This window comes from Balaenoptera ricei, chromosome 10, assembly GCF_028023285.1.
Source record: "Balaenoptera ricei isolate mBalRic1 chromosome 10, mBalRic1.hap2, whole genome shotgun sequence".
Lineage (NCBI taxonomy): Eukaryota > Metazoa > Chordata > Mammalia > Artiodactyla > Balaenopteridae > Balaenoptera > Balaenoptera ricei.
The window spans coordinates 58,918,420-58,941,602 of NC_082648.1; the positions used below are offsets into that span (position 1 = coordinate 58,918,420).

Consider the following 23,183-nt stretch of genomic DNA (forward strand, 5'->3'; position numbering starts at 1 on the left):
CCTGTACTATCTTTCTAGGAGGTTTTGGCTATTTCTCCGAGGTTAACTTTCCCTTCCATACACCAACCCCCTAGGTAACCTTTATTCCTCAAAGCCTCCAAGATCCTTGGAGCATTGAAACACAAGTGTATGGGTGGAGAGTGGTCCTCCTGGGTTGGGTGGGGGCCTTAATGAGCAAAGTGCTGGCTATGAGCAGTTGGTGGGCTTTACCCGATGGTGAGAAGCCTGGCTGGGCCAATGCTGGCCAAGATGATGCTCGTTCTGGAGGAAGATTAAGGTCTCATCCAATCCAAAGGGTTCCTCTCCTTTCCTTCTCTTTCTTTACTTCCAAGAGGTAGGTGGGTGATTCTTGCTGTGTGTTGATGATTGGGGCGAGGTGAGAAAGACCTCAGGGTTCGAGTAAAAATTCACTGAGTATGTGGAGGAGGAGGGAGAGAGGGAAGGAACAAACAGGCTTCTTCTGAGAGCCCGCCTCCCCCCACAATTCAGGGTATTATGAAAATTAGTAACATAGAGGTCAAATGGATCATACTGAATAAATGATGTATCATCTCAATGAGTATGTTTATTTTTAAATTTATTTATTTATTTATTGTTTTAATCGGGGTATAGTTGTCTTACAGTGTTGTGTTAGTTTCTACTGTACAGCGATGTGCAGTTCCCTGTGCTATACAGCAGGTTCTTACTAGTTATCTATTCTAAACATATTAGCAAACACAGGTACTTTTCATTATCTCACTTCTTACAGATTCACAGCCCCCCACCTCACTCTAAATGGAAACCTATTGAATCAGAATTTTTCAGGGCGTTTAGATTTTTTAACAAGCTCCATAGTAATTCTCATGCAGACTTGAACTTGAGAAACATTTCTCTGTTAATCAGGTCCACCCAATAACTCTGAAATGTAGGCAGGTATGATTTTATCCTTCCTATTTTATTGATGAGGAAAATGAGGATCAATGACACTTAGATGACTTGTTCAGGGCTTGACTCCAGGTCTGACCCCAGGTCTCAGGCCATTTTCCTATACGAGGTCAAAGGATTTTGAGCAAAAGCATGGAGACTTAAAATAATCTGGCAGCTTTGGGGAGTAGGTTGGAGGGGGAAGCTCTTATCCTGAGGTTAATACTATTTAGTTCTAATCAATTCAACAAATTTCATTGAGTTCTTTCTTTGCGCAGCACACTATTAGGACGTCCTCAAAACCGTTCCAGTGGGATGTAGGAATGGTATAAACCATCCACTTCTTGGTATTCAAAGTGGCTTCCTACTGCACTTATGGATGACTCAGTTATGATAGCCCTAAAATTTGGGTACTTGTTAAAAAGGGTGTGGTTAATTCCCCCCCACCCCGATATTACATTGAAGAACATTTTCTTTATGCAGATAACCTGCCAAAGAAATTCAAAGACCAATTTAAAACTATTTCTTAACTACCACCATCCTCCAATTCCCTTCCAATCCTGTACCCCCAGAAGGAAGCAAACATAATACTCTCTATTGCATTAGTAGGAAACTCATATTTAAGGAGCACCATATTTAACTGGGCAGAAAGCCTCTTGTATGTCCAGCGAGATTCCTCACCAGTTGCACAGCTGTCTCTCCTATGGTTCTTGGCTCATTCCTTATGTGCAAGTTTTTAATGCCAACATGTACCAGTCCTAAAGGTTTGTCTCACTCACTTCCTATAGAGTGTAATTTACTTATTTTCATATCCCCCTATAGCGTTGCTCATAGTAGTGCTTAATGAATATTTGTTGAATGGATGTAAGAATAAATAAGACCTAGGCCCAGAAGAGTCCTCAAAAATAGGTAGCAGCATTGGAAAAAATTGTATATGATTTAAGGAGTAATTAATAGTATTTCATGCCACAAAAATCTTTTCTACAATTTATCATGCTGCCTGAAGTTCTTCCATTGGTATTTATTCTATTATGTCTTGAAGACCTTTTGATTTTCAAAAGTATCCTATTAAAAGAAATGGACCTCTGGGTTCTGACAGTATATTGTCTGGTAGGTCTTCTTCTCTCATAAAACTTCAAGAATAAGCACTAAATGAATGGCACAGACAATTGTCCTGCAGGGAAGAGAGAGTGTAGCCTGGAGTGCCAAGAAAAGGGAAGAACTTGGCTTTGAAAGGACTTCGTTTTCAGAGGCAGAGAGAAGGAGGGAGATGTAGGCTGAAGGGAGCAGCAAAGATCCCCTGGGGAATGAGTCTTCAGGCATCCTTCTCAAAGTTGGTATCACTGATTTTTCATTTCTCATTGCTGAATTTTTTATAGGTTTCTTTTTCAGGAAAAAAACAGTCGTGTCCTAACTGGGTTTTCCAGACCTTGGTTATAACTCTCATTGCTGTGATGGCATTTTGGTAAGAAAAACATCAGTGTTGTGCTGTGTCAAGCTCTTTTTCTCTTCCCATCTTCCTTTTCTCGCACATGAACTGGGGACTGACTTTCTATTTACTTTGAAGACAAGGAGCCCTTTAAACCAGGCATTGGCCTTTGATTTAGCTTAGAGATACGGGAGCCCTTTATAAACTCATACTTTGAAGAAAAGAAGCACAGGCTTTCTGTTCTTAAATGTGAGATGAAGGATGATCTTTTTTTTTAATCAACTGATATTTTTTACCAGTTCCCTGTGCCTTTCGTGTGTGTGTGTGTGTGTGTGTGTGTGTGTGTGTATCTTTTTTAGTCTTGCAAATAACTTTCTCAAAATCTTTGCTCTCCTTCCTATATACTTAGGCGAAAAGAGTGAGTAGGTACAATCCACTCTCCCATGGATATTCATATTATTAGAATTCTTCTGGATTTTATACCAAAAGAGACTGAGATTACCCCAAGATATGCAATATGATGAAATTGTAGCCAAATGTACTAAGCAGTTAAAGCAAATACATTTGCTATGCAAGCATTGCGTGCCTTTTGACTGCCATCCCTCCTTTGCAGGGAGGAGGGGTCATCCTTTACTGGGATGATAAGTCTTTTATCAGGTCTCTGGTCTTCAGGCTCGTGCTGCTGCTATGATGGCTCCTCAGCATTTGAGCCCTGGTCATCTTTCCTGTGTCCTCCTTGCCTTCTTGTTTTTGGTCTGTTTACATGGTGGAAGGGGTATTTATCTATCCCTCCAAAAATGCTTTGTTAGTGTGGAAAAGGACTAGCTTCTGGGCCTTGTCTCAGAAGATACAGTTACCCTCAGAGGCTAAGTAAGGGATGGTCCCAAGGATGCTTCCAGTTCCTTGATCTAAAGCAGCTTCTCAGTTATAGGAGACATTGTGGGTCTCTCTGTACCCTTCTCTCCCCTCAGCATTTTAACTTTTCACTTGCTACTGCCCACTGCAGGAAGCATCCCCAAGTATTTGACACCACTACATAGAATTCCCATTAGAAACTGGTGTACTTTTCTCGCTCTCCTAAGTGAACTTGTCTTCTTCTGGGATTCCCAGCTCAGGAGAGTGTGAGCGTCTACTTTTCACAGACATGCTTAACATTCTCTAGAGACACAGATTCCCATGAAAATCCAATGCAAAGCTTATAGGAAGTCTAATTTTGATATGAAGAGACTGCTTTTTAAATGTGCTTATCAGATCTTATGAATTCCAATGTTGTTGACCTCTAAGACCAGAAATGGTATTGGGCTTATTGTCTTGTTTCCGGCCTGTGGTGTACCTGAGAAGTGTCAAAACCCTAAAGAAAGAAGCAGATGTCCGTTTCATTCTATGATCCTAGAAGTTGCCCGGGCCATGCAATGATGCAGATGGCAAACAAATCAGAAAGAGTATTTAAGGATTAGTAATAGGGAGATAGAAAATGGGAAATGTGGGAGAACAAAGTCAGGGAGACTGGACCACAGCAAGTAGTTGCCAGGGCGACGCCACAGATTCTGTCTAACGGCATCTTTGGAGCTCAGCACCACTTTTCCCAGGCAGGGCTGTGCTCACTGGGCAGTAACAAGCTGCTGCTGAGAACACTCTGGGGATCCTTTCTTCATGAGCAGCATTCAAATGTGTGGCACATTTCTTTGTGTATATTTAATGATGGTAAATCCACTACCTTTCATGGGGAACAAGATATCAATACTAATGAGGAGTTGAGTCTAGAGAACCAGATGTGACATCAAGCCGGCAAGAGGTCAAGTAAGGTCCCCTGTGTCAGGCCCAGCACACGGCAGGATTGTAGAGAGAGTTCTAGAGACACCCTCGAAAGAGGAGAATGCTGAGTGTTTGGATGTGTGAGCAATATTGGGAAGAGCTTCCCAAAGCTCAGGACCTTTAAGGTAAGCTTCCTTTTGGTTATATAAGTTCTGATAATCGGGGGGAAAGATACACTCATTATTTTGAAGTCATGTAGTGTGGAAATGGATGCTTTATTGTACTTTTTTCCTTCCTCTGTCCAAGTTGGTGTATTGTGCTCTGAAAAGACAGGCAGCAGGAAGATGTCAGAAGCGGCCAAAGGGTTTGGCACCTACTGCTGACTAAACCTGTGTGGCCTTTCATTTCCCAACACCACAGTGTGGACGCCCTCCACCGGGGGGATATGAACTGTGCTCTGAGTTTTGCCTGCAAGGAGCAGAGGGCTGCCTCCAGTGAGGCTTCCTGCTTCCTCTTGTAATCTTCCACTAGTGACAGACGTTTCTGAGACAGCTTGCCAGGGCCAGGGGGCTGCTTTGTGGAAAAATCCGTCAGCCTGGAGTAGCCAGGGAGCCTCTGAGCTCCAGGAAGATTGGGGGCTTTTTCTCACCAGGGCTGAGAAGCAGAACTGTGCTGGCTTCCATGGTGCTTCTGTCAGCCCTGGCCGCCCGCCCCCTCCTCTCCCATCTGTGTGGCCTGGGAGAGGACATCTCTGGCCAGCTGGTTGTGTGAAATATATTGGCATCAAATCTGCCACATAACTCTTTCTTTCTTTCTTTTTTTTTTTTTAACAGTGGCTTGACAATAGTCTCCCTTTACATACTTAGCTTAAAAGATCAGGACCGATGTACCCCAAGTCTCCCTTCGAGGTGAGAATTCCAGTCTTGTTTTCCTTTGGGGAGAAGGATTCTTGAAGGCCTCTTTCATTAATTATTTTGTTCTCCTCCTCCAGCAACCTCACCAGCTCCCAGGATCCGGCTCTGCCACCCACAGCTTCCCCCTTGGGTAAGATCGTCACATTCCTCACCCTCAAACCCAGCCTGGGTTTCATGTGAATTGTCAATAGAAGAACCAGCCTTTCAGGTTAACCTCATCACTTTCCTCCCCTCTGTCCAATGCCTTGCAGCACCTAATACATCTCTGGCAACCACACAACCCCCCTTCCAAGTACCAGAGATCACTTTCTGTGAGATCCTGCCATGTCAGGAGACTTATTGCTGTCCCATCTGGGGAACAAGAAGAGTCCTCTCAAGCCCTGTGCAAAGACAGCCCAAGGAGAAGGAGCCCCATCAGAGGCCATGGGCAGGTAAAGAATGTTCAAAGAGTAACTAGTGCTTTGAACCTGAGGTTTTTCCCTTCTATCTACTTGGATAGTCTGTTAATGGTTCCACTCTTGTATTTGGGGTGGCAAGATCTTTGAAAACACAAATACACAAACTTGTAATCACTTACAATATTGAGTTCCCCACCCAGGGATGAAATTTTGGTTGATTCAAGTGAAAGGGTCTCATTTGTTCATTGCCAACCAAGATAGTAATAGTAGCACAAGAGAAGTAATTATGTGAGGATGGGTAGATCTTTTGGCTCACTTAGAACTTATAAAATGATGTGGCATCTGGGCTCTCTGCCCAAACCAAGTAGGGCAAAATGTAAAAGGCTTTGAAGATTCTAATGAGTTCAGGGTAAGCTTTAAGTCCCTGAAAAAGGCTTCCACTTTCAGATTATCTTCTTCTTCCTCCTCCTTGGGACACAGACACACACACAGACACACAGACACACACTGATACTCTTTAAGTAACAGAATTTTCATGTTAAAAAAATTGGGACTTCCCTGGCGGTCCAGTGGTTAGGACTCTGCGCTTCCACTGAAGGGGGCACGGGTTTGATCCCTGGTCTGGGAACTAAGATCCCGCATGCTGCACGGCCAAAAAATAAATAAATAAATAAATAAAATTATGGAAACTTGATCAAGGACTAAAAGTGTAATTATCTCTGTAAGATCAAATACTATACATCCCAATGTATACTAAGTTATTGTTTCTAGAAATCTCCTTCTGTATATACACATTTTAACAAGTGTCTAAAATAATGATGATGATGATGATGCTAATAATAACAATACATACATATCAGTGTGACTTATCAGTTAAGATGCTGTGGTAACAACTCCCAAATCACTGTGGCTTAACGTGACAAAAATTTATTTGACTCTCTCTATACGTCAAATGTCGGTCAAAAGAGGGATCTTGTTCATCATGCCATTCAGGACTCAGCTGATAGAGACTCCTTCTCAGTATATATTTCCACAGCCTCTATAGAGGTGGTAAGAGAACAGGGCAAATTGTGCACTGGCTCTTACAGCTTCCATGTGGGTGTAACACAAGTCACTTCTGCTTACATGTTACTGGTCAAAGCAAGTGACATTGGTCATGTCTAATTTAAAAACAGTTGGTGAAGTGCAGACCCAACACATGCCTGGAAGAAGATGAGCCAGAATATTTTTGAGTAGACCTGATGACTAATGACATGTAGACTATGGTCAGTGGTTGAAGTTTGGGGGCAGGAATGTAATTTCCTTTGATATTATTTCATATTCGAGGCTTGAATAAATAACTTCTACAAATCATCATCATCACCATCATCAGTAACGCCACATAATGAGGTATTACTGTTGTATGCAAGGCACTGTCATAAGTAGGCTACATGAGTAAGTCCTTTAGTCCTCACAAGCTTGAAAGATAGGCACTGTTATTATCCCCTTTTTTTCCAATGAGGAAGCTAAGCTATCCCCCGCACCTATAGGAGGCAACGCTTGTAGTGTTTTTCTCATGAAAGCAATTTTTCATTGAACTTGGGAACAGATGCATCACTACAGAGTGAGGATAAAAGTTCAATTTGAAGGAAGAAATTTTCAGTTTCAGTGATCATATCTTCAATAGTTTTAAATATGGAAAAATCCATTACTGTCTCAGAAATCCCCCAGAACCTTCCTTCCTTTTTTTTTTTTTTTTTTTAAATTTTACTTATTTTATTTTTGGCTGCGTTGGGTCTTCGTTGCTGCGCGCGGGCTTTCTCTAGTTGCAGCGAGTGGGGGCTACTCTTCGTTGTGGTGCGCGGGCTTCTCATTGCGGTGGCTTCTCTTGTTGTGGAGCACGGGCTCTAGGCCCGCAGGCTTCAGCAGTTGTGGCTCACAGGCTTCAGTAGTTGTGCTTCTGGGGCTCTAGAACACAGGCTCAGTAGTTGTGGCGCACCGGCTTAGTTGCTCCGCGGCATGTGGGATCTTCCCGGACCAGGGCTCGAACCCGTGTCCCCTGCATTGGCAGGCGGATTCCTAACCACTACGCCACCAGGGAAGCCCCCTTCCTTCCCTTTTTAAAGCACATGGAACCTTGTGGCTGGTAAACCTTTTCCTTACCTTGGGAGTCCACCTTGGTGTCATTTTCTGAGAACAGTCCTCAAATGAGACCATCTCACCCATGTGAGGTGGATAACAATGAATCCTGAACAGGAAGAGGTTGGGAACTGGCCCAATCTTCATTTTCGAAAAGTTTTTTGACCTTTGAGCAGATTCACTCCTATAGCAACCAGCTCTTCACATCAAGGGGATACTGGGAAGAGTAGCCCTTATCAAACCACATGAAGGTTTATTGCCATCTTCTCTGGGACAATGAGTGTCTGCTCATCTTATGTTTCCATAATGATGAGAGACACTGAAGAGACTCCCAAAGAAAGAAGATTTGCTCCAAGGTGTCTGGCTGTGTCCTCCTAGACACAACTATCAGCTTCTCTGGCTAAAAATGGAGTTTAAATTCTGCTTTATCAGGCTCTCTGACACACTGGGAAAGTTGTTCCCTCTTCCCTCTTTCAACTTAAGAAAAAAAACTGAAAGGATTTAAATGTTCTATTTACTATAATCTTCAGGAAACTTGAAAACTCTGGGGGATTTAGAGTCATAGAAGGTCAGAGAGCAGCTACACCAGTGGCTCCCTGACTTTTTGACCCTGAGATTATGAATCCATTATGTTTTTACAATTATTTGAGAAAGTACGTAGAGGGAGAATGTAACTATAAATTCTGTTAAGCTTTTAATTGAATTATTTTTGTTAATTCAACAGCAACATTTGAAAAATGGTACAAATCTATGGGAGAGATTGTTACTTTTCAAGTCCACAGCCAACACCACAGACCCTTTTATGTAATCATCTGGGATTCCAAAGTCCCCAGGTCAGGAGAATCTCTGATTTATACCAATTTACCCATTTTATGACTGATGAAATAGAGGCTCAGGACTTTGCTTAAGATTCTGCAGTGAATTATGAGCAAAGTAGAAATCGAAATCTGGGTCCCCTGTCCCCACCATTCTGCCTCCACTTATTTGGGCTTGGTGTGTGCATGTACCTGGGATCAACTCTAGAAGATGCAGAAAGTATCTACTCTATGGCTCTAGAAAGCCCTTTCAGCACCCTCTGCCCCCTCCCCTTTGCCTATAGCCATTAAAAAAAAATGTTATGGAAATATAGTTGATTTACGATGTTGTGTTAGTTTCAGGTGTACAGCAAAGTGAGATAAAAATATATGTAAGATTCTTTTCCATTATTTGTTATTACAAGATATTGAGTATAGTTCCCTGTGCTATACAGTAGGTCCTTGTTGGTTATCTATTTTATATATAGTAATGTGTATATTTTAATCCCAACCTCCCAAGTTATCCCTCCTCCCCTTTCCCCTTTGGTGCTATAAGTTTGCTTTCTATGTCTGTGAGTCTCTGTTTTGTAAATAAGTTCATTTGTATCATCTTTTTAGATTCCACACATAAGTGATATCATATATTTGTCTTTGTCTGACTTACTTCACTTAGTATGATAATCTCTAGGTCCATCCATGTTGCTGCAAATGGCATTATTTCACTCTTTTTAATGGCTAAGTAATATTCCGTTGTGTGCCTACAGCCACTGAGCTGTTGTGCCCAGTGTGGGATATTTCTGGGGGCCTGAAGAAAAGCATTTCTCCTCTGCTGCTGCTCCATCTTTTGCCTCTGTCCAGGGCAACATATAACATCAGGGTTCCTAAATCCAAAAGAGAAAACCAGGCAAATATTCTTTTCAACAAGAAGTCTCTGAGGCATTTAAGACCAATTACAAATTTAAGAATAAAAATTTTTTAATTAAAAAGAACTTAGACTAACTCTCAGTGAGATGTGGAGTAATATCTAATAGTTTACCAAGCCCCAGAACACATTTATGAGCCTCCTTCCTGAGGCGTAAGACTACTAGTAAAATAAGTACAGGGAAATCAGCATTTTTATGACATGCTAAGCTCAAGCCATTATTCTTCCTTTGGGCCTAAGTTGGTTGCTTAAAATGTCTTTCAGAAAGGTTATCCCCTCTTCTCACACTTAATAAAAGGTTTGCATAAGACTAATAGGAAGTGGAAAGTGGGTATTTCAAAATGTTCAGCTTCTACTCTGAGGAACTGAGTGTGATGCATCAGACTTTAATCTATGGAACCAATAAAGATTTAAATAGGCAGCAGAGTTAGATATTAAAAACTTAAGAGCCTGTGGGAAAAAGCATCAGTGGAGTTCTACAGATTTTAAGAGATTTGGTAAAGACTTTTAAAATCTCACAAAGCAAAAGGCATCTGTAATTCATGCTTATTTTGATTTGGAGACCAGACCTCTGAGAAGAGTCAATGATTGAAAGAAAATGTTTCCCCGTGTTAAAGGACTCAGTCGTCGATTGGTTGGGCTCATTGACTTTTTCTTGGCCTGAGCCTGTTTCAATCATGAAAGAAAAAGGTATCCAAGATGTATTGGGACGCAGCCATCAGCGCAGTTTTACAAGTAGTGCAATACACACATTCTACCACGACAGGATATACTTTGGTTGGACACCATCTTAAGTCTCTCCTCTCCAGAAGTTTCTAATTTAGTTTATGGGGAGATCTCATCTGCTGACTGTGAAATATATCTCCAACTTTGCGATGGAAACCACTGGGAATGTATATTAACTTTATAGGGAATATTGCTGGAAGGCACTTGTAAAATGAGAGCCACCCCTGTATGACTACAGGAGAATTTATGGTTTTCCAATAACCAGCCTTTCGGAATTGAGTAGTCTTGCCTCAGAGAAGTGACAAAGTGGAGGTGTTTTACAGGAGACTCAAAATTTATTTCCAATCCTGCTTTTGAAAAGCCATTTTCATAATTCTAAGCTGCAAGATTATCTCTCAACTTCACCTTTTTATTACTGTTAAAAAACACTTTATCCCATTAGATGCTAAATCTTATCACAGGGTTCTATGTCTCCAGGAACCCAGAAATACACTTCTGTGGAAGTAAGGCAACTCTGTAGTTCTACTGCCAGACTTTACAATGACCTTTTTCCTGAAAATTCAGCAGGAAAATAGAACAAAAGGTAGGGAAAGAAAACAGACAGGATAGAGAAGTCAGGTTTCCCCTTCTCTTTATGCCTCATTTGCCTTGTAAATGAGCCTTCTATGGAAGCAGTCATAAGCAAAAGTCATAGCAGGAGACATGTGCTCGAAAATTACTATTTGAATAGCTGGAATCCAAGAAATCTGGAGGCCTTTTAGACTATATACATTTTTAGGTAAAGGGAAATATTCAATTTTCTAGAAAATCACCATATATCAAGGTCCATTTCTTCTTAAAGGGAAGCATCACGCTGGGAAGGATTTTCAGGAAACTTGCCTCGCCTTCAAGTTGTCTCACTCCCATTTGCTAACAGGATGAAGAAGCCCAGCTCCCCGAGTCCACTCCTACCATCCCTCTGTACCCATCCCCTAGGGGTGTCTCCTTTGAGTGTGGAAGAGGAAACATTTTTCTAGAAGACACATGATTGGCTTTCCCTCCTCTCTTCCTTCCTCTTTCCCTGACTCTCCTCCTTCCATCCTTCCACAGATGTGTAGTGAGTCCCACAGTTGAGCCTGGCATTGCCTTATGTGGGGATACAACAGTGAACAAGATGCACTCTTCCAAAAGCTCACAGTTCTAGACAAGTGAACCAGCCCTTCCACTTAGTGTGAGAAGTACTAACCTGGACAGATACTTAGGAGCGACTGACCCCCAGAAGTCTGCACCGTTGCTTTGCTTTCTACCCTGAAATTCCATACAGAAACTTGTTTTAGCTCTTGTCTCTTTTTCTTTCCCATGAAAGCAGCACATATTGTTTTAACTTATGTCTCTTGTTAAATAAGGTTAACGTCTTTGTGTTTTGCCCAAAATTATATTGAAAAACATAGATATTTAATGAAAATGAAGGACTGCAATACAGAGTACATATACTTGAAAAAACATCTGCAAATTTAAAAACTGACTGCAAAAACTTTAAAATTCTTTTGTTAGGTTTGCTTAACAACTCACTAAATGGTTGCTTTTACCATCCACTTTAAAAAGATACATTTTTTTCCCATAGCCTTAACAACAGTCATCTGAGTGGTTACCTTTTCAATATTGCTTTTAAAATGCCTTTTCGGCTCTGCCGGGTCATAACCACTCCCCTGGCTTCCTTCCCCACAAGCAAGCTCTCGCCCCATACCAGTGATTTGAGCCCTCTCCTCAGCTGGCTGCAGCTCAGTTTTTAACTTAAGCTCGCTTTTTTCCTGAGTGGATCACATTATGCTTGGAGTTATAGATTATTCAAAGAATGTTAGTAGAGGTTCCCTATTCTGGAGTTGTTGAGAAAGGGCAAAGATACGTGGAAAGTAACAATCCAGAGATAAAGTGCCCTTTGGTACAGTGATAGAGAAGATATTACTGATTGATCACCACTTAGAGGATTCAGTAATAATACATGCCATGGCAGTGGAAGGGGGGGAGCTGTGAGCTGCAGTGATCTAATCCGGGATGGTGTCTTAGTCGGCTGGGGTTGCCATAACGAAATGCCACAGACTAGGTGACTTAAGCAACAGAAATTTATTTTCTCACGGTTCTGGAGGCTAGAAGTCCAAATTAAGGTGCTACCAGGTCTGGTTTCTTGAGGTCTCACTCCTTGGCTCAAAGATGGCCGCTTTCTCTCTGTGTCCTTACAAGGTCTCTCCTCCATGCAAGCAGGCCTCTTCATGTCCTAATCTCCTCTTCTTATAAGAATGCCACTCGGATTGGATTAGGGCCCACACTAACAGCCTCATTTTAATTTAATTATCACTTTAAAGGCCCATCTCCAAACACAGTCACATTCTGAGTTACCAGGGGTTAGGGCTTCATGCATAAGAACTTGGAGGACATAATTCAGTCCGAAACAGATGGCTTTCTGGAGAAGGGTGACAGTAAACTAGCTCTGTAAGAAATGGCATAGGGATGTGATGGGTTGAAAGGTGGGGGAAACATTCAACTGACAGAGACAAACTAGGGCACACACTGGGTTTCTTCTCATCCCGAACAAGCTTCAAGACTGACAGACTTTTTTCCTCTTCAGGAGACAGGAGCACATCATTCTTGGCAGGACAGGCGCTAACCAACCTTGACTGGGGGAGCGACTGTAAGTTTATATTTAAGTGACTTTCTTCTTTGGTTTTGTGGAGCCGGGCAGAATACTAACAAGCTGTGAAAGCATTACTGGAGTAAGGCACAGGGAAGGAGGCTGCACTCTGCCACAAACACCCGTGGGATTACGTTTCGATAATCGACGGCTGCCTAACCATTAAGGAGGCATTAGAAATGGTTGCATACCGCTAGGCCTTTTGGTTGATCTTCATGGATTTTAATAATTTATTTGAACTTCCTGCTCTCTTCTTCTATTCTTCTGCTAAATTTTTAGTTGGTTTTCTGTTTTCTGATTTTTGTTGAATCTTTCTTTATTGGCCAGATTGCATATCACATTGCGCTCTCCATTTTCAATAAATTTCAATTTAGTAGGACTTCCATGATCCAGGCATTCTTTTGGATGTTATGAGGCTGTCTATTGGAGCTTGTTTTTTTTTTTTTTTTTTTTTTTTTTTTTAGTTTTCTTAAAATTTACTTTAACAACAACAAAAGCCTTCCCCCCTTTCTTCTCCTTTTTTCCCCCCATTTGAATGCAAATGGAATCCATTTATCTAGGAAACTCTTGTTTCACATTCTGCAATTTGGAGCCTGCGCTGGAGCACAATGCTCTTTTTCTCTGCAGAAGAGTTTACTTTATTTCTTCTCAATTCAGGGATTGATACAACCATCAGTTCTATTCAGATTATGGAAATCCAGCAAATAATAGATCGTCAATATTGCAGTAGAAGCCTCCAGTGCGGGTGGGTAAGCCTCCCCATTATCCCCTGATTGTTTCTGGAATTTACTCAGGGCTCTGGGTTTTTGAGACTGGAATGAAAGCTAATGCTACCCGGTAAAACCGATGTGTGCTTACATTGCTCCTTAAGTGAAAACACATTTGTTGTATGGTGGAAGAGGGAATCATAAAATGGTTGGTATTAGCAAATGTCAATAAACCACAGCTCCAAAGATTACAGTCTCCTGGTTTAATGGGTAAGTCCAAAGCTAAAAGCTTAGGGGGCAGCTCTGTGGCTGACTCTCTGAGGCCACATACCATAGGCACAGAGCTGTTAGTTAATTTTATAGAAAAGAAAGACATTATTACTGATGGCTCCAAGTTATGAGTGACCTGACATTTGTATATTTTAATAACAAGGGATATCATTATTTTAATTGCTGAAAAAATATAGCTTATCCTAACCTTTTCAGTTAAGAGAAAAAAATCTGGGTACTGCAGAAGTTATCAGCAATGTTCATCTCTAGTGTATCGCCTGCATCAAGGTAACAATGCATCTAGACGCATAGAGGGCAAGCATAGAAGCTTCAGCAAACACAATATGCAAGTTGTAGTCATTAAAAATAAGGAGTTATTTTTTCTTTATTTGATCAGTATTTACTGGTTAGTTAAGCCTGCTAATACTTAAGCCTGCTAGGTTAAAGGCAAGGCTGTGTATTTCGAATTGGTGTCACAAATCCTACGGATTCTCAGCCTTATTTCTTTTTCAGCCTAATGTACCTTAAGCTTCAGGCTGATGGTCCTGACTTTTGAAAATAACCTGTATGGTGCTTTATGATTTGTTTATGACCTTTACATTCATTATCTTATTGAATTCTCACAAAATCACATGAGGTTGGTATTATCCCCATTTTGCCATTACAAAACTTGAGGCTCAGTGAGCTTGAAAAAGTCAGAGACAGACATAATTGGTTTGGTAGAATGATGTGATGAAGAGTGAGATGATTTGGGTTCAAATTCCAGCACTTTGACAAGATGTTTATTCTCCCTGCATACCTGTTTCTCATCTGTAAGATGAGGATACTTACTAGCTAAGGAGTTGTGTTCCTGGAAAGCACACAGATGTTGGGAGGCACATAGTAGGAAATGAATTCTATTTACCTAAGCTTCCTCCAGTAGGACAAAGCCCTCCTGATCCCAGTTCAGATCTATTGCTTTTATTTTTGCTTTCTTATTTTTAACAACCCAGTTTAATATTCATTAATGGAAATTTAAAATGATTGGCTCTTTTCCCCATTTATCTGGTTTTAAGTTATTTCTCCATATAATTCAAGGGATGGCCAGTCATAAGAACTTGTATTAGATACAATAAGCCTTTTTGCTAGAGTTTTCATTACAATATGAATCAATGGAACTCCCCCCTTTCCCCAAGCATCCCTAGTCAAGGGCAGGAGGAATGTCTGTATAAGCATTTCTGTCTTGCAGTTTTCTCCATTACTAAATGGTAATTAGGACTATAATAATTTTAGTTGATTCCAGTTCTGAAAGTACATGATATTTCCTGCTAATGTTGCCTAAAAGGGAGTGGTTTACTGTAAAAAAGCTGGTATTTATTATTTCCAATTTTCCTTTCCAGAGGGATTGTTAGTTTGAGGACTTTGCCTCATTTGTCTTCTGAAATCTGTATCTCCTTAAGGGGAACTGAAGTCATTTCCTATTTGTTTAGTTTTGTGCATTTGGTCTGGGATTTGACTTTCTGTCATTTCTTCTGTGTATTTTAACAAACCATAAATCTTTGTGGTATATTTCATATATAGTAAGATCCAAAAGAGATCACTTTGAAATTTGACAGGTATGTCTTTGAAAAACATGAAACTATGCCATGTTAAACTTGATTTTCTGTATCTGTTACGTATTATAGAATATTTCACAGTTTACACAGTATACAAAAAGTAGAAAAAAGCCTTTTGAACCCTTTCCTGAGTATTTTGATTTGTATTTTTTTTCCCATAATTAGGTCTGGAAATTACAATTACCATATTCCTGTTAATAAGTACACACCCACCAATGTCAAATTCTCTCTGGAAATCAAGTAAGTGCATAGCTGTAAAAGACAATTCTGTTTTTATCATTATTTGAATAACAATACTGAATTTCCTTCACAATTTGATCAATAAGTTAGGAGGTGGAAAGTTATCAGTTAAAGAATAATGGTTGGGTTGAGAGTTAGGCCAGCTTGAGGGAGGGGTTTTCAAAATGAAGGTTGGGACCTTCCAGGCTCCCTCCAGTGGAATGGAAAGGCTCTGTGCTGTATACTCATACCTACAAAGTGACAGTGACCCTGGGTTTGATGCTCTCAGACTGCCCCTGGCTGTGTCCCTTTGAATTGGGGTGGGAACTAGAGTAATAGTGTGGCCCTGGCCCCTGGATGTGGGGGGCTGCACATTTTTGTGAGCTTCTGGGAGCAATGCTAATGCAGACACCACCCCCTCCCCGAAGGGAGTTGAAAAAAAGAAGTCAGAGTTTGGAGGTGGGAAGACCAGTGTTCAGATTTTGTCTCTGTCACTTACTAATTCTGTAATCCTGGGGAAACCACTTATCCTCTCTGAGCTACTGTTTATTCATTTGTAAGATGTGTTTGACATTATACCATAACAAGGAGAGCTGCTGTGAGAATCACAGATAATAACAGTGAAATTAATAACTACCATTTGCTGAGCACAGACTATATGCCAGACACTCTACAGTTTACTACTGGGTCATATAATCCTCTCAACAACCCTTTTCAGATGGGAACACTTAGTTTAGAGAGGTCAAAAAGCCTGTCCCGAAACTCATAGCGAGTTAAGTGGTGGAGCTGGGCTTCAAATCAGCCCTTCCTTTTAACCATCACTTTCCTGCCTCCCCAGTGACATGAGATATTTAAGAACATTGCCCCTTCCTGGCACATAGCAGGCACTTCATATTATGACTGCCTTTCCTCCCAAAATCACAAAACTCTAATTTAATCTATTTTATCAGCTATTTAAAATAATTATGGTACTTTAAGACTTTTGCAGAAATTACGCAGTGAGATACTCACCGTGAAGATAGATGGTGTTTATTTTGTGTCTCTTGATGTTAGTTTCTCCTTTGTCCCTTCCACATTTCCCCTCTTCTCCCTTTCCTCTGTCCTCCCCACTTTCCCTCTGCTTCCCCAGCTCTGTTACTCTTCCTCCATCAGTCCCTCCCCCCTCCCCACCCCATCTCTTCCTCTGTTTCACTCAGACTTCATACTCCTTCTCTCATCCACTTTGCTTCTACAATGAGCTAATGACACAAGCCAACTGCTTGCCTTGGAAAGGTTTGTTTCAAGCAGCTAAAATTCCATGGCTCAGAACCCACCATATTTACAGGCAGAGCAAAAGCTAAATGTACTATTCTCTAGCACTCCCTGAGCAACCTGGAACAGCGTTTCCTCATTCGTTCCTAGCTTCGATGGAGGGAAATAAGTGAAGAGGTATATCCCCTGAAGTGGCAGAAGGTCATCTTGAACCACTAAATCAGGCTTTTTAGATTAAGAACCATTTTTTTCTAACATGGGTGATCTTAAAATAACACATATACTCAACCGAGATTGTAGGTTGTCCCACTTGTGCAAAAATATTGTTTCCAAAGACAGATGGATCTCACCCTCTTGATGATGATTCTTGGGCCAGCCTCCAGAGAAGAACCATTCTTTCTGACAGGTCTTCCACCCTGATAGCTTGAAGAGCTTATAATTCCTCACGGGGCTCACCTGCACATCCCTACCTGTGTTGTTTGCCTCTCTGATTCAAACAATACCTACCCAGAGCAGGAGTCTGCAGAATCTGAAATCCTGGAAACTTCAGATGGAAGCAAATTCAGCTGCCAGTGAAAAGAGAAGGAATACATCCAAAAATTATTTTAAGATCTAGGGAGATAAGAAATTCTGATGTTGAGGTGATTTAAGTCATGAGATTAGGTTTTAGAGACTGTCATATGTTATCTCAGTTTTAGTTTTAGTCAGTTCCAGGCTACTATAACAAGAATCCCATAGACTGGGTGGCTTAAACCACAAACATTCATTTCTCACAGTTCTGGAGATTGGGAAGTCCAAGATCAAGGCACTAACAGATTCGGTGTCTGGTGAGCGTCCACTTCCTGGTTGATAGGTAGCCGTCTTCTCTCTATGTCCTCACATGTCAGAAGGGGCGAGAGACCTGGGCTCCTTTTTATAAGGGCACTATTCCCACTCATGAGGGCTCCACCGTCATGACCTAGTCACTTTCTAAAGGCTCTGCCTCCTAACACCATCACATTAGAGGTTAAGATTTAAATATACAAATTTTGGAGAGGACACAAACATTCAGTCCATAACAGTAGTCATCTGAGATTGAGATTCTGTTATAATGAGATGTGAACTAGTATATTGGCATCCGTGAGCTTTGTGTAATAACGTGCCTATTTGGAACTTTGAATGGATTTCCAAGTTATGTTCCCATTAGTCCCTCTTCTTATCAAGATGTAGCCTAGTGGGAGCTGGTAACTTCTTTTCCATTTGCCCTTTCTTTTCTTTGTGTCTTGAAGCACAACAGAGCCATTGATAGTCTTCCAGTGCAAGTTCACCCTTGGAAATATGTGTTTCCGTAGTAAAAGGGAAGCCAAAGGCATGCAAAGCCACCAAGAAGTCTCCCAGGAGATGACACAGGTAACGTTTTCCAGCTCCTCGGCATTCTGTCCCCATTCTAGAAGTGTGCCTACAGTTGTGGCACAGCCTCTGTTCCTGAGAGAGAGGCCATGAGCCACAGGCGAATGTTTCCCTTTGCTGACTCTGATCACAGGGCTTTGTTCAGCATCTTCTGTGCATCCTTCAGAAGCTGCAGACTTTTCCAGCAACACCATCAAAAGCTGTTGTCACAAATACCTCTCCTACAGCAGTCAAAGGAATGCTTTTTCAGCCTATGTTCTTTCCAACTTGAGTGTAAAATATAGTTATGAAATGGATCTCTCTTTCATTCATTATTTAGGGATATCAGCACATTTGGAGGCTCCCTGCAGCCCCATTCTTTGACAGCGCATACCATTTCCGGGTAGCTGCACCGGTAAGCTCTCTTTTTTTCTTTTTCTTTTCAGTGAGAAAGAAATGGGCCATTAAATAAATAAATAGATAAATAAATAAATACACTTTAGCTACAATTAATTCTTACATTAATCATTCTCTCTTTTCTTTTCCCCCTTGTTCTGACAGGATTTAGCTGACTGTTCAACAGATCCTTATTTTGCTGGGATATTCTTTACAGACTACTTCTTTTACTTCTATCGACACTGTGTCTAATTTATTCAAGTTTGTTTGGGGACTTTACCAAAGAAAAATACTCAAATACAGTTAACGGAAACTTGTAACCTCTTGCAACTTCTTTCTTCTCTTTGTAAAACATTCACATTTATTGCCAAAGGGCTTTTTCCAGGCTTTGGCTTCCAACAGTTTTGAGACACTAATGAGGAGAATAAAGTGTTTGCTGGAACTTGAGATAATGTGGTGTTTGATTTTGCCATGACTATGAGGAAAACGTTCCCTGGAGTAAACAGCACTGTTGGATTTGAAAATACTGCTTCTGTTACTAAGGAAGCTGTGAAGTCAAAATGGGTAGGTTTAACTTTACTTTGTCTTAATGTATCTCAGTGCTTTTGAGAAAAACAAAAAGGCTTATTTCAGCCATGTCAACTTGGACCCACTAAACACAGACTCTTGAGAATTTGTGATAACCATATGTGTGTTGTTGGGGGGAGGGGTGGGTGGTGTCCGATGCTGAGCTCCCGTTTAGGCAAACTATTGCTATGTGAATGCATGTGTGTGTGCACGCGCATGCACACTACATATACTAGCGTAGAGAATGTAGCTTGCTAATAAATTGGGTTTAAGAAAAATAATTGCAGTTCTACTTTGTAAGGTTTGATGGATGCTAACTTTCTGCATCCTTTTGGGAAGCACTAGCTTGTGACAAGTCCTTTAAGGTAACCCAGACAGTCTAGGCTCAGATAGATAGTTGCATTTGATCTTCCAGTTGTCATTGATTTGTTTTGTTGTTCTTCCTCTACATATAAGGGGTTCTCTTACAGGGCATTAAGACCCATTTCCATTGTTTATAGCTGATTAGCTTTGGATATTTCTGCCTGGTTTATGGGTAGATTTGTATGCCCTTCCCAACTCAGAAGAGCCGGAAATCCTCTAGCTGGAGTGTATCAGCTATATCTTTTATTTTCTGTATTCTGATGTTTTGACATCTTGGGGTCTTGCTGACCCTCATGGAACTCCACCTCCCAGGGTTAGCCAGTTCGTAGAGATTATAGTAAACAACTTGCCCACCAGCGATTTTCAAATACAAACCAGCCAATCTGGAGCTCACACCTCAACCACCTCCTTTATCAAGTTCTCGTACTGGGGGCCACTATCCACCTGCCCTAATCAATCACTCCAGGGGCATGTACCAGACAACTAGGGACAGTCCCTATAGCCCAGAGCCTGCTACGATTACTCAACAACTAGCCAGTCCTAAGCCTGTTTCCCCTGCCTCACCTGTTCCTTCCGAGGAAACCACAATAAAGGCTTTAGCCCAAGGTTGCTCCCTCTCCCTCTGCCTCCTGACTGACCCTGGTGCTTCCCAGTGTGGTCCCCCAAGGCGTGGCATGTCCCCTCCTCTTGGGAACTGTAACAAACTACCACCTTTTCAATGGTGATCATCTTCTGATCTGTTGACCTTCCTATACCTTAAAATTTTCATTAATACACTATATTTTAGGACATGGTGATTCAAGCCACTCTAGCTCTAGCTTCAGGTAAGCAGGGCTGCTGAATGGCTTATCTTACTGTTGGCATGTGTGATACTGGAATTTACAATAAGAAATGTATATTTGATTTTGTCCCCCGTTCCTGGCACAGAGCTCCTAAAACCTTTGGAATTCCCTAAGTGCTGAGAGAGATAAAGGTGTCTTTTGTTTTGTCAATGAGGTGACATTTGGATGGCACAAAAGGATGGGGGCTGGTTGCCAGGACTACCAATCATGTGATGATTAGAGGGTTTGAACTTCCAGTCCCACCCGTGATTTCTGGGGAGGGACAAGGAGCTGGAGGTTGATTTCAATCACCAGTGGCATAATTTAATTAATCACGCCTATGTAATGAATCCAGAGTTCGGAGAGCTTATGGGTTGGTGAACACGTGGAGATTTGGGAAGACTGGCAGCCTTGGCGAGGGCATGAATGCTCTTCACCCTTTCTCTGCCCCTAACCCTGTGCACCTCTTCCATCTGGCTGTTCCTGAGTTACAGTCTTTTATAATAAACACAGAATCTAGTAAGTAAAATGATTCTCTGAGTTCTGTGAGCCACTTTAGCAAATTAATCAAACCCAAAGCAGGGGATGGGGGCAACTCTAATCTATAGCTGGTAGGTCAGAAGCACACATGATAACCTGGGCTTGCATCTGGCATCTGAAGTGGGCGGGGGGGGGGGGGCCATCCTGTAGGACTGAGCCCTCGGCCGGTGGAATCTGCAGCTGTGCCCCAAGAGACAGTACGAGAACCGAGCTGAGTTGCTGGACACCTCGCTAGTGTCTGAGAATGGTTTGGTGCTGTGCGGGTGAGACTCCTCCATACAGTGGAATTGGGTCCCAGAACCGTGTTTAGCCTATGAGTCAAGTAGGGTGAGGCGGTTGGATATTTTTTTCGCCCATGACAGTGGTAATCAGTAGGAATAAGTCCCCATTTCCTTATTTTCAAATGTGATTAAACACGTGCCACGTGGATGGAAATTACAAGAGCTATTAAGAAAAAACATGTTCCTTACTGACACAAAAGGCATTTCGAAATAACTTAGGGACACAAAGGTAGTTTAACCCAGTAGGAGCTGAGACTTACTTTGGAGCCAAACAGTCCTTGCCTTGGTCCTGAATCCTGACTTTGTGTATCCTTGAGCGAGTTACTTAAGTTCTCTAAGCCTCAATTTCCTCATTTATAGAAGAGGACAGTGAGTATCTGCAATAGATACATAGGATTAAATGAGATAAAATACGTAAAGCACAGATAGGCTCTAAATAAATATAAGCTGTTATTGTTATACAGAACAGAATAGTTATAAAGATTACAGTGGGATAATAAAGGGACTGAGTTTGCAAATGAAGCAACTGACAAAGGATTAATCTCCAAGATTTACAAGCAGCTCATGCAGCTCAATAACAAAAAAACAAACAACCGAATCCAAAAATGGGCAGAAGACGTAAATAGACATTTCTCCAAAGAAGATATACAAATTGCCAACAGACACATGAAAGAATGCTCAACATCATTAATCATTAGAGAAATGCAAATCAAAACTACAATGAGATATCATCTCACACCAGTCAGAATGGCCATCATCAAAAAATCTAGAAACAATAAATGCTGGAGAGGGTGTGGAGAAAAGGGAACCCTCTTGCACTGTTGGTGGGAATGTAAATTGATACAGCCACTATGGAGAACAGTATGGAGGTTCCTTAAAAAACTAAAAATAGAACTACCATACGACCCAGCAATCCCACTACTGGGCATATACCCTGAGAAAACCATAATTCAAAAAGAGTCATGTACCAAAATGTTCATTGCAGCTCTATTTACAATAGCCAGGACATGGAAGCAACCTAAGTGTCCATCATCGGATGAATGGATAAAGAAGATGTGGCACATATATACAATGGAATATTACTCAGCCATAAAAAGAAATGAAATGGAGGTATTTGTAGTGAGGTGGATGGAGTTAGAGTCTGTCATACAGAGTGAAGTAAGTCAGAAAGAGAAAAACAAATACAGTATGCTAACACATATATATGGAATCTAAGGAAAAAAAAAAAAAAAGGTCATGAAGAACCTAGTGGCAAGACGGGAATAAAGACACAGACCTACTAGAGAATGAACTTGAGGATATGGGGAGGGGCAGGGGTGAGATGTGACAGGGTGAGAGAGTGGCATGGACATATATACACTACCAAATGTAAAATAGCTAGTGGGAAGCAGCCACATAGCACAGGGAGATCAGCTCGGTGCTTTGTGACCACCTAGAGGGGTGGGATAGGGAGGGTGGAAGGGAGGGAGATGCAAGAGGGAAGAGATATGGGAACATATGTATATGTATAACTGATTCACTTTGTTATAAAGCAGAAACTAACACATCATTGTAAAGCAAGTATACTTCAATAAAGATGTTTAAAAAAAATAATAAAATAAAATAAAGGGACTGAGTAACTGAACACTCACACACGGAGGCATTCCATCAACTGTAAAAACAAAACTGCAGATAGAGCATATGCATGTGTATTACATAATGTTTATATTTTTTCTATATTTGGAAAATTGTTTTCCCTTTTACTAACAGCACAGCCTTTTTTAAAAATAAATTTATTTATTTTATTATTTATTTTTAGCTACGTTGGGTCTTTGTTGCTGCGTGCCGCTTTCTCTAGTTGGCGGCGAGCGGGGGCTACTCTTCATTGCAGTGTGTGGGCTTCTCATTGCGGTGGCTTCTCTTGTTGCGGAGAACGGGCTCTAGGCATGTGGGCTTCAGTAGTTGTGGCTCAGTGGGCTCTAGAGCACAGGCTCAGTAGTTGTGGCGCACGGGCTTAGTTGCTCCGTGGCATGTGGGATCTTCCCGGACCAGGGCTCGAACCCGTGTCCCCTGCATCGGCAGGCAGATTCTTAACCACTGCACCACCAGGGAAGCCCAACAGCACAGCCTTTGTAGAAACTTAAATAAGGTAGTTAATTCTTGGGAGTTCAGGATTCCTCCAGTTTCTTAGATTCAAAC

General features: G+C 41.4%; 1 protein-coding gene across 3 annotated transcripts in view; it reads left to right on the forward strand.

The window, feature by feature from the left end:
* The window catches only part of MYRFL (myelin regulatory factor like), a 116,530-nt gene extending 97,660 nt beyond the window's left edge, over positions 1-18,870 (forward strand). For 2 of the 3 annotated variants that reach the window (XM_059936483.1, XM_059936484.1), the window contains 10 exons: positions 2,283-2,368; positions 4,921-4,995; positions 5,079-5,131; positions 5,253-5,432; positions 12,565-12,627; positions 13,285-13,372; positions 15,365-15,439; positions 17,938-18,058; positions 18,378-18,452; positions 18,599-18,870. In XM_059936483.1, the coding sequence (XP_059792466.1) occupies positions 2,283-2,368; positions 4,921-4,995; positions 5,079-5,131; positions 5,253-5,432; positions 12,565-12,627; positions 13,285-13,372; positions 15,365-15,439; positions 17,938-18,058; positions 18,378-18,452; positions 18,599-18,685 (903 nt within the window). In that variant the 3' untranslated portion in view covers positions 18,686-18,870. Of the gene's footprint in view, positions 1-2,282; positions 2,369-4,920; positions 4,996-5,078; positions 5,132-5,252; positions 5,433-12,564; positions 12,628-13,284; positions 13,373-15,364; positions 15,440-17,937; positions 18,059-18,377; positions 18,453-18,598 lie in introns of those variants that run through there. The other variant, XM_059936485.1, reaches the window with a different exon arrangement.
* The last annotated feature ends 4,313 nt before the right edge of the window (positions 18,871-23,183 follow it).